Genomic DNA, 17,817 nt, shown 5'->3' on the forward strand with positions numbered 1-17,817 from the left:
AAGTATCTCTCAGTTTGGGAAACTGGTATTACCTTAGTGATTATGCCTTTGTTTAAATGGAAGCTTTATAGTATGATAATTCTCAGGATAGTGTTTTATAAATAATATCGACTTAAATATTAAAAACATTATGTAGTTAAAAAAATGAGATCTAAGGATTTTTAGGTATCATGGTTTTTGAGTTTTTAAAATGCTTCTAATTCTTTCTAGATATTAGCAAATGAATACGAAATAAGGAGAATTTCATATATAAAGATTTGGATCATAGTTTATTAATACTGAAATAGTATCTAGAGAACAAATAATTCATTTAAATATTTATTCTAAAATTATGACTGTGAATATTTTAAATACATTTTCATTAAAAAATATATATATATTTTTTGGTAAAAATGGTTGAAATCAAGAGACCCAACTCACATCTGAGAAAGCATAATAGTTTTAGAGGAATCCTCACATGTGCTATGTTATACTTGAAAAATAAAAACCTTTGGTACAGTCTTTAATTTTGTTGGAGACACTTTCTGGGGCTAGTTTGGCTTATACCCTTAAAAATATGAAATTGAGTTATTTAAATATGGATTAGAACCAATTGACAGCATTCTCTAGGATCATTACCTCTGAATTCTCAGAACACCCTCATAATATGATAGTTCTAAATCACTGCCATGCCCTTCTACTAGGTGAGGAAAGCATGATGGTAAAAGGAAGCAAAATGAAGTAAAGTAGAAAACCGGTTTTTTTAGACAGTAAAATAAAGACTTAACACAGTATTGCAGATGACAAAATGTGAAAAGCATGAAGTATATCTTAATTCTAGCAGCAGTTGTGATAACCAGAAATAGAGATGCCTAAGCAAAATACTACCTAAACCTTAGCTAAGTTATTGTAAAGATGACTGGAGTTTTCTGCCACAAGTTTGGTAATTATACAATATCAATCTTAAAATATTCACACGTAAGTTTTATAATTCTACAATTTCATGAAATTTCAACTTCAATATAAGGAAAAATCAAGAGTGATGGAAAAGGGATGATACATTTTATTGAAGAAAAAGGGTTTTCTTATTAGTGATATATTTTGACTTCTTAGTGAAGAGTAAATAGAAGGGGTGGATGAAAGGTGGATGCCAGGGACAGCAGGGGCGCTCCTAAACCCGCCTGCCATAGATTTTAAAAAGTCAGATGCCTTAGATTTAGAGCACTCTCATAAAGAGTAAAGGATCTTACAAGTGACGTTAAAGGGCTTCAAAAAAGAAATATCCTGAAGCAAGGAAACTATAAGCAAAAACTACTTGTTGCAGATTAGATAAGAAGAAAATAAATGATCAAGGTCCATATAAACATGCCTTTCTTATAAGACGTAGAACTGTGCAATTAACTAGCTATCTAATAAGCACAGGTCTGGGGACTTCCCTGGTGGTCCAGTGGTTGAGAATCCATCTTACAATGCAGGGGACGCTGGTTCGATCCCTGGTCAGGGAACTAAGATCCCACATGCTGCAGGGCAACTAAGCCCATGTGCCACAACTAGAGAGTCCTCGCGTCACAACTAATGACCCTGCGTGCCACAACTAAAGAGAAGCCTGCGCACTGTAACAGAGAGCCCACGTGCCACAACGAAAATCCCGGGTGCTGCAACTAAGACCCAGTGCAGCCAATAAATAAATAAATAAATAAATAAATAAATAAATAAATATTAAAAAAAAAAACAGGTCTGTAAACACCTATGGCAATAAATTTGGCCTTCAATGTGTACTTGTTAGAATAACTGTGCTTTCTCTTTCTCCTACATATTTATTCTCAGAACAGAAAAAAAGTAGTGTATACTATTTGTTCTTTGAAACTTTACCACTATATTTATATAGTTCATGCCTTATTTTTCTGCACAAATACTCAGAGAAATGAATTATTTTTGCTTTTAAAGGATGATTTTTTTCACTTAGTTTTTAAAAACAGTAAAGAAAATTGAGTACTATACCTGCAGACCTTCTCTCACTGCCTCCAGAATATAAGGTACCAAAGAATAGTTCCAGAGATCCATGAACCATACTCTAGAACCTTCTACATCCATGGGGCAAGGAAGGAAAAGTCGAGGACCTGAGAAGAAACAAATAACAAAACATTTTTAAGAACCCATATTTAGACACCATTTGGGGGGCATGTTTCTTATAGGATTCTTAGAAAATTATAATCTTGGCTAGTTTGATTATATTAAAGTGTGTTTCACTGAAGACCCAATCTCCAGGACCCTCCTTTCTTTTTACACTAAAACCTTAATCTAAAATGTAACATTTCAGCATTAGGAGAAACCTTAAAGGTCATAATCCGGTCAATCTGCCCCATTTTACAAATGACAAAACTATGCTGGAATGAATTGTCAAATATAAAATATGTCATTATTTGCAGAAGTGGGTCTCTGCCTCGGTCTTCTGATCACAAATATAGAATTTTTCTTTCTAATTTACATTGTGTCTTTAGTGAGTATGTCTTTATGATCCACCGCAATGGGAAAGGGACATTTTTTTCGTGCAATTTAAGAAGGAATACAAAAACAAACATCTTTATGCCAACTCAAGAGAATAATTCAAACCATTTTGTCTTCATGAAAAATGTAAAACACTTAAATTACCTCTAACTAAAATCTTCTCTCACAACTATATTTGATATGAGCCATAAGCTAATATTTGTTTTTAGCATAAAAAAAGGTACTCTAAACAGATACAATTTATTTCAAATGGTTATCTGATTTTTAGATATTTGTCTATATTAAACTTATTCGATGTCAGTAAAATCTTAGTAAACCATAATAGTCAGACAAAATAAATCTAATTAGAAATATTTATGCAAAGCTTGGAAGAAGGCAAACTTTCAGAAGGAAAGAAAAATGAAAACTTAAATCTCTGGAAGCTTGAAAAACATCAGCTTCACTTGTTATTTTCTGCCCTCCAATCTGGCCATCTTTACCACGTACTCGTAGTTCCTGGAAAATGGCATATTGCAATTTTGGAACTCACCGATGGTAACATCAGAAGAACTGTGTGTTTCCAAAAAACTGTTGAGATGATGCCATGTCTTAGGAATCCAATCTATAATTTTGACTAGGTCATTATTGCGTATGTTCCTTTCAATTTCCATCTCTATCAGTTTCCTTCGAAGATATCTGCCTAAAAAGCCTTTTACTGGTTCTGTGTGGTTTGCACATAGTACCCACCTACAAAAAGAGAGAAAAAACCCCAAAAACTCAGAAATCTTTATATAAATTAAACTTTTACATAAATTAAACTTTAAGTCCACAGTGATTCTCTTTCCAATATAAAGTAATAATGTTCCTAATTTAATTGGTGGCCATATGTTAATGATCAAAGGGATGAGAAGGTCTATTAGCATTAGAGCTATACTGTAACTAACTTTTCATCTTGAGCTAAAGAGAAGCTTATGTGCGTCACAGCAGTGAGTGGGCATGTACAGGCTGAGCACTCTTCTGTAGGAGAATCACAAATCCTGAAATAGGAACTGTCTTCACATTTCTCACACTTAGAAAAAAAGTGCTCTACTTTAGCCAGTGACATAGTGAGCAGAAAAAACATTTCTTTTTTCTTCTTTTTGAAAGAAACACTTCTGATTACAGGTTGAGGACCACAAAATGTCTGCTTGAGAAAGAGTGTCAGAAGAAGTGAGAATTATTTTCACACCCCAGGTCACCACTGGCAGGATTTCTCAATGTACAATTGGAAAAAACAATAACCAAAAGCAAACAGAAAAGAGACAATATGAAAAAAAATTCAATTTATCTTCACCTGAAATTGTGATGCAGCTCTAGATTTGGTGATGAAGAAACTCCCTGATTCATTGTTCCAATAATATATGGACTGGAGAAAAAAAAGAAAATTTATATGTACTAAAGGTAAAAGAGATTAATACATTAAAATTGTCTGCAAAAACAATTTAGATAAATATGGATTTTTCCATTTTAACATTAGGCTGTAAAAGGGTAATTCTGTAGTGTTTGGTTGGAAAATGACAAAGATCACTGAACTGGAAATTAAGATTTGGGGTTCTAATTTCAGATCTGACATCCTAAGCAAATCATTTTCCCTCTCTAATCCCAAGTTTTCTCATCTATGAAATGAAAAGATTAGACAGAATAATCACAGTGATCTCACTCTACTCCAACATCTTATGATTCTTGTGCTTATAATCTAATTCATTAATTTTTTCTTTTGTTTCATAATTATTTCAAAGGTTCTTAATAACATGAAAGAATTTATATTCTTGTTTCAATATTTATTTTATGCTGATTAATTTTTAACATTTAAAAAATCTCTAGCAGAGATAACTGGGTTACTTGCACCATTAAAGCTAACATTTATGTTGTTGTTCTTATATGTCCTTTTTTAGAGGCCATACTATAGTGAATCTTAAGTGGGTTTTCAGATTTTTTTTATACCCTACTTTAACCTTTTCTTTCATGTAAATAGTTAAAAATTAGAATCACTAGTGGAGAGAGGTATATCTGAATGTATTAAAATTATTTCTATAGGAAGGCTGAATTTAAACTTTAAATGGACTAAGAGTGAAACAAGAGCTCTATAGCTTCGTTCTAGTTCTTAATCTCCCTGATTCAAACATTCCATCATTGATAATGGTCTCCCAGACTTCCAGCATACCTGTAGAAGTTAACATCATCAAGTAAGTAATGTTGCCATAGAAGTGCCTGGGACGCAATTGTTGAATGAATAAACAGATGTTCTAATGAACACATAGAGGTTCTTTGGAAATATGGTATAATAGTAATGAAGGCTTCTCAAATTAATAGCATCCACTATACGTCTTAAAAGGTATAAAGGCACAAGAATGCATATTTGATCACCATTTTTTCATATCTTATCACTCGAAATATTTCACAAGCATACCATTTATTGTATTTACAGTTGAGAAAACCATTGAAGATATCACTCAAAGAGCCCACATGATGAAGATTATCAAGAATTATTACAACTGGAAGCTCTACACCGTTATTATCCGCACTGCATTGTTCAGCCAGGTTAGCTAGATATTGCTGCAATTCCTTTAAAAAAAAAAAAAACAAATATGTTAATAAGAAATTTATACCAATGGAAAGCAATTCATAGTTTAGGAATGATACATTTTGTCGTCCATCCAGGTTCTTTGATTAAAACTCACAGATCATTCCATTGATATAAAACCTTACTCTACAAAGCAAAAAAACATACAATGTTGAGAGGATACACTTTTAAAGGAAAGAGAAAAGCCAGTACAGGACACCTGAAGTAAATATAAAGCTGTAAACACAAGGACACACTCCTCAGTTGTTTTCTCCCTGGAAGAAAAGTGAAAAAAAAAAGAATTCTGGATATGAGCTCTTAGGATAAACCACAAATACTGAGATTCATTCTTGTTTTTGGTATTACAATGATAAAGATGGATTTTAGCAAACCTTATAATTTCAAGTATAGACTAAATCCAAAATGGCACCCCTAAGTTTCCAATAAGACTTTAAATATTTTAATTCCAATTCATTTTGATGAGGTGCATCTGAAAATACAGCCCTGGGACTCAAATAAAACTGTGGTTGGTTGATTTGTTATTTATTTATTATCTGCTTGCAATTGTTGTAATTTATAACAACAGACAAAATGTGTTATATTTCATTAGGTTAAGTGACATTAGCATTTAGCATTTATTAAGCCCCTTGGTTCTTTACAGATATTATTCCTTTCTAATAGCTTTTAATCTAAATATGATAACCAGTTCACTGATTGCTCTCACAGATGGGTAGGCCAGAAATATAATTAGATTTCTTAGAATTATCCTAATCAGTAAGAGCATTTCCATAATATTTGCATATTTACAATGACATTTTCCATTTGTACATCTTGAGCAGGGTTAAAAAACAATTTCATGATGGACCTTGAATAATGAATAGAATTCCAAATGATAAGTATGTAGTTTTTTACTCTTTCAACACAGCTTTAGCAAGCGCCTACTATGTGCCAGGTACTCTGGCACCAAGGATTTAGAGATTACTTTTATATTCAGGCATTAGAGTTGATAGAAAGGCAGGCCAACAAGTAAGTCTGAAGGCAATGTGATAACTGAAATGCATAAAACACTATAGAAAAACTAAAGAGAGGCATCTAATCCAGATTTAAGGTTCATAGAACTATAGGGTATGAGGGCAGGAGGTATAATTGAAGAATAAAGAGTAAAGCGTAAGAGGTGGAAGATATGAGTGTGTGATGTGTTGGGAAAAATATTGGTGTTCTGCTTTTGCAAGAGAAATGGTCCATGGCAGTAGTGATCTCAATGAAAGGGGAAATCGAAAAGACTTTGAATCCATGCAGAGGAATTTGGATTTTGCTACATAAACATGTGCACCATTCATATGTTGTTGTTTTCCCCAGGGTAGAGAAATTTATTTATCTAAGGAAACATACATGTGAAGGACAGGATGATTAATTAGAAATGGAAAACACATTCAAGATGCTTACTGCCCAGAATAGGTTAGGCATGTATATAGATAACTAAAATTCACAGTGAAAACTAATACGTTACCTCAAAAGAATATACACTAAAGATTTTGTTCAGAGCATGTAAAGATTACTTGTAGCTTCTGGGAAAGACTTTGTGGTGGCAGTATTATTTGCTATTAACCTTTTATTTTAAAGATTAGGTAATACTGTGATGCTTAAAAATGGAAGAAGAGCTTTCTTCATAGATGGAGAAGAACAAAGGCCGAAACACAAAAATATGATATCCATGTAGGAAAAACCCAGTAGTATATGTTTTGTGAAAGAGTGGTAAATAAATTGGAAAGGAAAGTTTGCAACCTTGAATGGTTGGTAAGACTACTGGACTTTTCCTACTGACAGTGAAGAAACATTGACTATTCTGGGGATCTGAGTGATGTAGTCAGAATCATGATTTCAAAGTGTGGTAAGTATATTGCAAAGGAGGAAGAGAAACCAGTCAAGAGATACTGAAATTGCTGAAGCCAAGAGACACTGTGGGACTCAAGAGAAATAGTAGAAGTATGGGAAGATTTTTGACCTAGAGCAGAAAGCAGTGGGGAAACACTGCAGGATTTTAATGTGGTCAGCTTTTAATTATGAAAGAAGAATTATGAATGAATAGAAGACATTCTATTTCCATGAGGTGCAAGGATAAAGAGGCAGAGAGAGAAGGGGGATTTAATGCAAGTTGTAAATCAAGCAGTTAGTAAACAATTGCAATAGTCCAAGTAAATGACAGAGTGTTTATTTGGGTGGGAGGGTAATGGTAGTAGAGATGGATGAAAGAAGATGGATTTGTGATATATTTTCACAGATACATCACAAATATACAAGAATTGAAATTGGCATTCCTAAACATGTATATTTAGTATGCTAATGAAAACATACTTATAAGCTAATAGAAATGCCTACCATATGGAAGAGTGGGCACAGCCAATACTGTCCAATTGGAGCCAATACAAGTTGAAACAAGGGAGTTATCCAGATGAGAACAGAAGTGGGAGAGAAAAGAATGTTGGGGGATATTTTCATTTACTGGAAGGTGACGGAAAAACAGTCAGTGAAAGGCACTGAGCAGCAGCTTACTAGAGGGTAGGAAGGAGACAAGGAGAGAATGAAAATCATGAAAATCGGAACAATTTCTAGAAAGAGGGGATCAATTAAAGCAATTTAGTATATACGGATCAAAAGAGGGAGAGAGAGGTGGGGGGAGAGGAGGAGGTGGTGGAGCTGAAGGGGGCAGGGGAGGGGGAGAAGTTTGAATTGAATTTGGTAAAGAAGAATCACCGGGTGACTTTGGAAAAATAGGGCCATTAGATTCTATTGTGGTCCTCTCTCATCTTGAGAAGGGTAGTAGATCCCTTTGGGAATCTAATGAAAGCTACGGACCAGTCACAAGTAGAAACAGGCATACACAAATAATTTGGTCATACAACTTGAGTTTTCTCAAACCTTTTTGAAATCACTTCATGATCCCCACTCTAGCTTAATCAGGGTAAAATCTTAGATTGAAGTACTGATACATTAGCATTAGAAGTTTCATGTCCAAGATCTAATCAGGCAGAAAAAAACAGGTATATCTACTAGATGGACATTGATAATGAAATGAATCCCATGCTTTGAAAATATACACAGAACACAGCAGTTATACAAAAACTATTGATCATTGCTATCTCTGATTTTGACTCCAGACACACTCACAATGAATCTGCCAAGTCCAGCTTTCTGATCTTTTCCCACCTAACATTCCAGTTGGCTTCAGTTGGCCACATATTCTTTACTAAATCCATCTCTAGCCTCTGGGCCCACCATATAAAATGTCACAAAGTGTAACTGTTTATGTGTCCTGCTTTCAATCAAAATATTCCAGCTGGGGCTTCCCTGGTGGCACAGTGGTTGAGAGTCCGCCTGCCGATGCAGGGGACACGGGTTCGTGCCCCGGTCCGGGAAGATCCCACATGCCGCGGAGCGGCTGGGCCCGTGAGCCATGGCCGCTGAGCCTGTGCGTCCGGAGCCTGTGCTCCGCAATGGGAGAGGCCACAACAGTGAGAGGCCCGCGTAACGCTAAAAAAAAAAAAAAAAAAAAAAATATTCCAGCTGGCAACTCGAGAGAGGGCTTGAAGAGTGGGAAGAGGAAAAGAATGTAAAATGCAGAGGGAACAAAAACATGAAAATATTTTTTTCATTTGATGGTTTATTATTGGCTTTTTTTGGAATCAGTGAGTGATTTGTGGCTTTGTCTCTTCAGAGCTATCGAAGGCATAGCAGAAAGCATGTCAGCAGTTACACAGTTCCATTTCTCAGGAAAAGAATTTATTTCGTACCTCATTCACCCTTTACTTAAGTAAATCTACACTTGGCAGCATCCTTCCTACAATCCCAACCTGTCATCCCCATTTCTCTATACCACTCTCACATACCATCAACCCCCCGAAAATAAAGTGTGGATTCTCTTTCAATTTGGCAAGAATTGGCCAAATTCTCTGGCCATGAGTTGGTATGCAACATTACTGACAGCTCATTCAAATCTTACAAACCTAAAGAAACAATAAGCATTTGTTACTTGTAGTTTGTGCTTTCTTGGCGATGAATGCCATGTGATTTGTCCATGGATTTCTTCCTATTACTGTTTACTAGCCTCATTTGTTCTGTTCAAAGGCTCTTGGCAAGCTTCATTTTTCATCAGTTTGTAATAACAAAGATTAAACTGACCTTATAATGGCACAAGTGATTTTATTCAGAAAAAGTAGAAAATAAGAGTGCTGGATATACTTGATCAAATTTTAAAGGACATATAAATTATTATTGATTAAGAATATCTCCAAGTACTAAACACTTTTTTTAAACTGAAATAAAAAGAACTTATATATAACAGTATATTTTGGAGTGAGGCAAATTTTAGAACTAATGTTAAGTTACCCTACTTTATTTTAGCATGTCGAATTATATCCAAGTCAATCTATCTGATTTGAAACTTGATTTTAAGTGATTTTCCAACTTTATCAAAATGCCCGTTTCCTCTAATAAATCTATTCTTCTCTTATCTTCCAACCACTTGCTTTTTTCATAACAGAAGTAACTTCTAAAGAGTTCTGTCACATCAACATTAAGGAAACACCAAAGAGAGCACTGAGAGTAATTAAGAGATGCCAATTCTTTCATCATTTTGGCTGAAAAGAAAACAAAATGTGCTAAAAGCTTTTAAATAAAGCTATGAGGAGACCCAGAATTCACTGGAGGCATTAAAGGTGTAGGCTGAAGCAAACAACTGTGCTCTTCCTGCTTCTGCTTAAAGAAGAGTTCAAGGCTTCCCTGGTGGCACAGTGGTTGAGAGTCCGCCTGCCAATGCAGGGGACATGGGTTCGTGCCCCGGTCCGGGAAGATCCCACATGCCGCGGAAGAGCTAGGCCCGTGAGCCATGGCCGCTGAGCCTGTGCGTCTGGAGCCTGTGCTCCGCAACGGGAGAGGCCACAGCAGTGAGAGGCCCGCGTACCGCAAAAAAAAAAAAAAAAAAAAAAAAAAAAAAAGAAGAGTTCAATATTCTGCCTCAGGTGCCATGTCTCTCTCTACTTGAAATGAGAATGGGTGGTTCAACCACAATCCAAATAGTGTTGAGTTCCAAAGAAACATTCGGGATTCATGTGCTATATTGAGTCCACATTAAGAGATCCCATCGTGCTTTATACACACCTTTGTTCTCCTTGAAAAATACATATAAGCCAATTTTGAACAAAGATCCGTGTATGTGATGGGGGTGGGTGGTCTGTATGTGTCTGTGTGTATTTGTGTAAGAAACCGTTACAGTATTGGGAACGAAGAGCTATAATTAATAACTGCAGGCAACCCTTAGGTGGTGCTTGCTACTTGTACTATTCTCTCCCTTTCCCTGCTTCTATCTGTCTGTCTGTCTGTCTGTCTCTCTCTAACTCTCTCTCTCTCTCTCACACACACACACACACACAGATACACACCCATTTAGTCCTTACCACAACCCCACTATTTTTTCCCATTTTACAGCTGGGAAAAGTAAGGCACAAAGAAATTTAACAATCAGCCCTAGGTCCCACAGTTGGTCAGTGATATGGACTTAATGAACTACTCCTTTAAGAAATTTTTGTTCACTAAATTAAATGTCTTGTTTATGTCAAGAATCCAGTGGGTTTGGGTTGCTTTGGGGAGTGATGTTTCTTTTCTAAAAATTTGCAGGCCAGAGGTTTCTGCGAGACTGGGTCAGTTTAGATCATCTAACCAGGTTATCTCTAGAAAAACAACAGAACCCAGTATCATCTGGATATCTTCAAGGTATTGCTTATACCAGATGTAGTTTCCTAAGAGAACCTTAGGTTGCACTGATTGAGAATGTAAATGAATAACTATAGGCAAAAATAGTCCAGTGTTAGGCATCAACTATTTCCTTCTTAGGATTCTTTATTTCACTCTGAATATACGAAAGTACTGGCTGGGTTTTATAGCCCCTCATGCCTATTTAAGAGCTGAGAGCACTCAGGGTGATTATGGTACATTAAACCTTAGCAGATGGTGAAATGGAATATTGTTTAATTTCCTAAGGTTCCTAAGCAGAAATCCTATAGAAATATGATGTAAACAAATTGCTGCTCCCAGAATTTCTGCTTAGAATATATGAATTACACCCAAATCCCCATTGCTGCAACATCCCCGTTAATTCCTACTTATTTATTATGACCTAGACCAAGTATTGGCTTTTATAAAGCTCTGATTCTGCAGGAAGAGTCATGGCCTCTTGTTTCTGTGGTATTTGCATGGATCTCTTTCTGCTCTAATATTTCCTAGATGATGTCTACGAGAAATCAGACAACAGAGACTCTGTCCTTTTCTTCTGTCCATTCTCAATGCTTGTGAATACCTGATACCTGAATGTCACTGAGCAGTCTTGTTCAAATTCATGAAGTAGGGTTTAGTCATTCACCAGATTCTAGTTTTAGCCGAAGAGCTGGATATGCTTCCATGTACGATATGGAAGTTTCATATAATCTGAAAGCTTAGTTGCTTAAGACATGGATAAATAGCAGTTGTCTTAGGAGCCTGTGACTTACCTTACTAGACTTGTGGTCCACATTAAAAGTGGCAATTGCATCCTCTGTTTTTTTCCTCCCAGATTTGGTTATTACGTATTCAGCAAGTTTGTTTGCTAAATAGGTCTTTCCAGTACCACTAGGTCCTGAGAGTATAATTCTGTGATGCTCCATCAACAAGTTAAAGTACCTTTGGGTAATTGGTTTAGGAATCAGCGTATCAAAAACAAAACTGTCCAAACTGTTTTCTTCTACCCCTGAAGGGAGAAACAAAGGGAAGAGTGTAGCTTATTGTTCTACATAAGCTTGAAATTAAAATATAGTGTCAACTGGGCTTTGTTAGCCATTGGAATGCAGTCCTTGCAAGATACTTTCCTTGACATTTCGATCCCACGTGTGTTGCTATTTTAAGACAGAAAACATCAGTAATAAGGCAGAGTGAACATCCAAATGAAAGCAGGTTTTTCCTCTTTGCTTAGACTTCCCTCGTCTATTTCATGCTTCTCACTTATGTTTCCACAAAGAGATGGAAGCATTACTATGAATTCTATCATAAAGTCCTCCTTCTCTTTGAAGGTGGTAGTTTTGTTAAGAATAAGTGTAAAAATTAAAATAAAAAGTATAAAAGTGTGTATGTTCTTCTCTTTTTCTTCCTCTTTCCTCCTTCTCTTTATTTCCCTCTAGCTCTCATTATACATCCCAGCTGTACCACCCCTTAAGCTTTTGAAGAATATAAATATAATAGGTATTTGGCAAGGAATTAAGAAGGAGAGCAACAGTTTCTCCTTTTACTCACCCAATTACCTTAATCATAAAATCAAATATTGACAAATCCCTCTATTAATCCATAGTTTATATAGATGTGTTCTGACTCTTTAACATATATGAACAAGGAATTATGGATACAAGCATACTTTAGATATTCCATTTGCCTAGAATTAGTCACATTATTCAAAGCAAAGAGAATTTCTCATCCCTGATTCTTAACTTCCATTCTCTATCCCCAGTGGGTACTTATTGGGAATACATATTTTAAAATTAAAGGTAAAAGAATGAATATATTACCTTGGAATATGCAATAAACTTTTTGAATCTCCCCTAAATCTAAGATGATAATGGAGAAAATCTAGAAAATTGAAATTCGCTACATCACATTTGTTTTTCTGAATCTTGGAGAAACTTCGAAATTACATCTCAAAACTCAAAGAATTTCATTTAGTTGGATTTTTGTGTTTTTAGTAGGATTTTAGTGTTTTAAATATAAATACAGCTCATATCATATCAAAATTATCAAAGTGGTTAACACAGTTTTCAAATATGAAAATTTGAAGGGAAACTGCAAAAAAGAAAAGAAAAGAAATGTTGGTAAAAAAAATACAACTGTGCTTTTCATTTTTATTTTTACCTTTCAGGTTCACAGTGATGATGTTATTATCGCCGACAAGGTATCCACAAGGCAGCAGTTCAGGCACTTCTAGGTTATGGGATCTAATTAAATCTCCTATACAGTAGCTGGCAATGCAGTCAGAGCTCAGACCAAGGCTAGTGGATGTATCAATTCGGAACACATATTCCTGAAATGGTATACACAAAAAAGGAAAGTCAAAACAGAGGTCCAACTCCTCTACGACAAATACAAAACTCATGGGGATGTGAAGCTAGCTATCAAGAATTTTAGAAATGGTTAATATAAGAACAATTAATATCAAACAGCATAAAGAGAGAAAACTTTCCTTAATATTTGAAATGGAAGAGAGGAAAAGCAGATATCTCTATGCCATTAAAGCTAAGGGAAGCATCCAAAATGAAACACATTTGAAAATTAGTATCAGGATGTCTTGCACAACTTACCTTAAAGAGACGTCTAATTACACCATCTAAGACATCCCACTTGGTTTTTCCGCTGACACCAATGGATCCTATCAAATATGCCTGAGACTTCTGATCCTAAGTAAGAACAAAATAAAACAAGATAAAATCCAACTGTGTGTCTTTTTTTATTATGATATCTTCTACTAAAAAATATTAATATTTGTGGTGATTAACACTAAAATATATATTAAACCTATGGGTTTTATAATAACAGACATACACAGTGGATTATACAAAATACCCCAACAAACAAACAAACTAACTAACTAACAGAGTAACAGGATAGCAACAAAAACAAGAGAGAAAGAGATTAGATGAAGTGGTATGGTCAAGGAAAACTGATTCATGACCTGTTCAGTAGAAGGGAAAGGGCCAGGAGAGAACAAGTCTTCCGTTTTAATGCAGTGGGTGCATTCCTGAAGAGAAGCAACTTGGTAGGAGGGAAATAGTGATAGAGATGGAACAGAACTATATCATGAGTCCTAGAGCCTCATCATAATGTTTTTGTGAGCTTATCTTTGTTAAGTCCAAAACTCAGTTTGTTTTTTTATTTAGATTATCTCTAAAATCCAATCCAGTTTTGAAAAATAAGTTATCCACGGTAGTATGGCATTCACATATTCACAACACAGGTCCCATTTTGAATGTATCAGAAAATTCAATATTTAGAAGAACTTGCCAGGGAATCCTACAGGACTCATTTTGTCAAGCAAAGAACTCCTTTATAATACAAACAAAGGTCCCAAATTTATCGTTTTTGTAGGATGGGATTTTGAGGAATTTCTACATATATTAGAAAAGTAAGCAATTCAATTTATAGTCTAACTGAAGCCGTTTTTATGTTGACTGGAATGGTTACATGAGATAGTGATCATGACACCAGTATATATAATTAGACAGTTGATATATCACAATCCTGATTCTAGTCACCAACTTGCCTAGTCCTAAAGAGGCGGTAGAAAAATAACTGAGTCAGGTGTTAGAAGACATGGATTCCACAACACACGACATCTACCATGTAATTAAGAAATGTGATGTTAGTTCAAGTCACTTAGCTGGCTCAGAGCCTCAATTTCTTCATCTGCAACATTTAACTTTATAAGGGTAAATGATTATCAGCATTATTTAGATATAACCTGAAGCCAATATCTGTTACAGAAAAAGTTGAGAAATTCACAGCAAACCATTCTTATTTTGTAACAACTGTTATAGACTGAATGTTTGTGTCCCTCCCCCCAAATTCATATATTAAAGCCTCAACCCCCAATTGATGGTATTTGGAAATGGAGCCAGCAGGAGGCAATAAGAGCCAGATTAGGCCATGAGAGTGGGTCTCTCATCATGGGATTAGTGGCCTTCTAAGTAGGGGAAGTAGGAGAGAGATCTCTTTCTCTCTCCCGAAGTACACACACTGAGGAAAGGTCAAGTGAGGACACAGGAAGAAGGCAGTCATCTGCAACCCAAGGAGAAAGAGGAAACACCAGGAAACAAATCAGCCAGCACCTTGATCTTGGACTTAATAACTGTGAGAAAATAAATTTCTATTGTTTAAGCCACCCAATCTATAGTATTTTGTTATGGTAACCCAAGAAGACTAAGACAACTACTTTCCAATGTTCAAAAATATTATCTTTCAGAATTATTTTGAAAAAGAAAACTTGTTTTACAGCGTTACTGTAACTGAGCCAAAATGGACATGCATACAGTGCTTTTAAGCAGCTGCTTTCAAATCAGAGATCATTAGACTATCTAAGCTTCACTGAGACTATTACAGTCTTTTACATAAAGACCCACTTGGGAAATTCAGGCACAGATCTGCAGCTCAAGCAGAAAGTTTATGGTGTTAGAATTCTTGGAATATATGCACAGTGTAAAAATTCACAATTGCTAGCTCACTTTTCAAACTTCAATACTTCAATTATCTCAAAATTCTAAAGATTTTTTTGTTTTTCTGTCTGATAAAACATTTTTGGATACTTATAAATTTGTAGTTTTGGCCACTGAACTACAATTTCAACTTGAAATAATAGTTTTAGTTTCAAGAAGAGGCTAGGGTCAGAATGGTATTGCCAATTTGAAGGCAATATTTGATTCCAGAAAAATTAGAATATTTGCCTTATCATCTAAGACCTTGCTTTAAAATGATACACACAAGTAGTGTCAATGGAATTTGTCATACTGAGTTCAATAAAATATATCTTTCCAGTGTCTAGAAGAGCCATATAACTTATAGTCTCTTCTTTGTACAAAGACCATCTTGGCAGCCCTAGCAACATGTTTCTATACATCATAAATATCACCTGTATTTAGTTAGACAAAATGTTAATGTCAAAGAAAGCAATGTGCTTTTTTGGTTTTAGAAATGAGGTTGGCTGACAACCAAGATTGTTTTCAGTGAATGAACATGACATACTGAGACACATTTCTACCTATAGGATGATGTCATTTCTTTCAAGTCCCTAACTTTCATGCTTTTATAATAGATTAGGCCAATGCCAAGACAAACACCGCTGATAGTATATTTATGACAAATACTTGATTCATGGTCATTCTCATCCTTTAGTAATAAAGAACTTAAGGTTAAAGAAATACCTTTGCTCGACCGTAGCCCTTGCTTATGGAGACTATAATTTTCACGCTGCGGCCATCTTTATGTCCGGTTGCATCACCAGCATCATCGAGCAAAATATCTACCAAATTTTCAAAGAAACATACACAAACACACACACATACAATAGAGTCACATTAGCTTGGATTTCTTTACTGTCATCGTTTTCTCCCTCATAGTTTTACATCTTTCGATGGGAATATTCAGATTTTCTGCCACCCATTCTAACCTAACTGGTTTGAAAAACCTCAGCTTCCAAGAAGATGAGTGACTGTGTTGGGTTAAAGTTTCCATCTAAGAATTTATTTCTGCTTCCAAAGATCTTCACCCAAGTGTTGGGCACCCATTGCATTTAGATGAGGAAATAATTTTTTCTATTATGCACAGGTCTGAGTAATACCTGAGTAATAGTCAGTTACCATCATAACCGTGACAAACTGAAAAGCAATCTGAGTTTTCTATCCAACCAAAAACATCCAAGCTCATCACCCATGTAGTTATGAATGCGAAGGTGGTGAGACTGCCTGTCAACTGAAATGATTTTCGAGGTGAGTATCGATCCTCACCTCGTATCGATAATTTTAGGTAATGTTTTGAATTTCAACCACGGCATTATACTTCCCCGCAGAAATATATTAATTATTGCTTTCCTGTTCTCTTTATGCTTATAGCTTCAAAACCAAAATAATACTTCTAGTAATCAGCTAAGAGTTACAGAAGCATGATAAAGTTAGCTAACCTTTAACCCACCAACCTTAAAATGTGATTAAAGATTAATTTTCAAAATACATGAGATTAACGTCCAGTTTGGAGAATGATTAAGGCAAACTATCCCACATATATGTTTTCCTTTGACAAGGATTCTATTATGTTTAATATGAAGATAGTTTTCTGGGGACAAAGAAAACTTGGTTACGTGTTGAAGAGCACATGTGCCAGGTGACAAGAGGACTCAACTGCTCAAAGTGTAAATTTAGAGAGCCAAGGACTGTGACTGTACCATTATAGAAGCAACAATTTCATCAAGTGCCTTCTGAAAATAAAATGCTTCTATTATCTTAATAATTAGGAATATGCAATTTTGCAAAGGAAGGAGCTTTAAAAATGCCATAACACCATAACAATCAAAAGCACATTTAGAGTTTAAGGAATATGGAGTTTTTTTGCTAGAAATTTTTAAATTGTCAGACAATCTCTTACTGAAATTTATTAATTTTTTTTACTAGATTAACATCCTCCCAGTCTCTCACCATTCTTCCTATCCAACTCAAACCTCTTCCTTAAGTGTCATTTTAATTCTCTTCTTGCTCCTTTTCTCAAAAGTTTAAAGTGGCTTATCGTTCACATCTAAATATCTTGTAATTCATGACCAAATTACCTCTTTAGTACTTTGCTCAATTATTCATAACTTCATAAATATTCAAAAATATTTATTTTTAGCTGACAGTTTATTAAGCATCACAGAAATCAGGAACTGTGGATTTCCCTGCTGGAGCTGTGGTTAAGAATCTGCCTTCCAATGCAGGGACGTGGGTTCGAGCTCTGGTCTGGGAAGATCCCACATGCCACGGAGCAGCTAAGCCCGTGCGCCATAACTACTAAGTCTGCGCTCTAGAGCCCACCAGCCACAACTACTGAGCCCGCATGCTGGTACTACTGAAGCCCGTGTGCCTAGAGCCCGTGCCCCGCAACAGGAGAAGCCACCTCAACGAGAAGCCCACGCACCACAACAAAGGGTAGCGCCCACT

At 35.6% G+C, this 17,817-nt stretch overlaps 1 protein-coding gene across 1 annotated transcript in view; it reads right to left on the reverse strand.

Annotated features, from left to right (window-relative positions):
• NAV3 (neuron navigator 3) overlaps positions 1-17,817 on the reverse strand; it is a 592,483-nt gene that overhangs the window by 15,298 nt on the left and 559,368 nt on the right. Inside the window, 8 exon segments of the mRNA XM_032644349.1 lie at positions 1,981-2,099; positions 3,017-3,213; positions 3,800-3,871; positions 4,916-5,070; positions 11,611-11,846; positions 12,995-13,163; positions 13,441-13,536; positions 16,054-16,151. Of these exon segments, the coding sequence (XP_032500240.1) occupies positions 1,981-2,099; positions 3,017-3,213; positions 3,800-3,871; positions 4,916-5,070; positions 11,611-11,846; positions 12,995-13,163; positions 13,441-13,536; positions 16,054-16,151 (1,142 nt within the window).

The sequence above is a fragment of the Phocoena sinus genome, chromosome 10, assembly GCF_008692025.1.
Source record: "Phocoena sinus isolate mPhoSin1 chromosome 10, mPhoSin1.pri, whole genome shotgun sequence".
In the NCBI taxonomy this organism is placed as follows: domain Eukaryota; kingdom Metazoa; phylum Chordata; class Mammalia; order Artiodactyla; family Phocoenidae; genus Phocoena; species Phocoena sinus.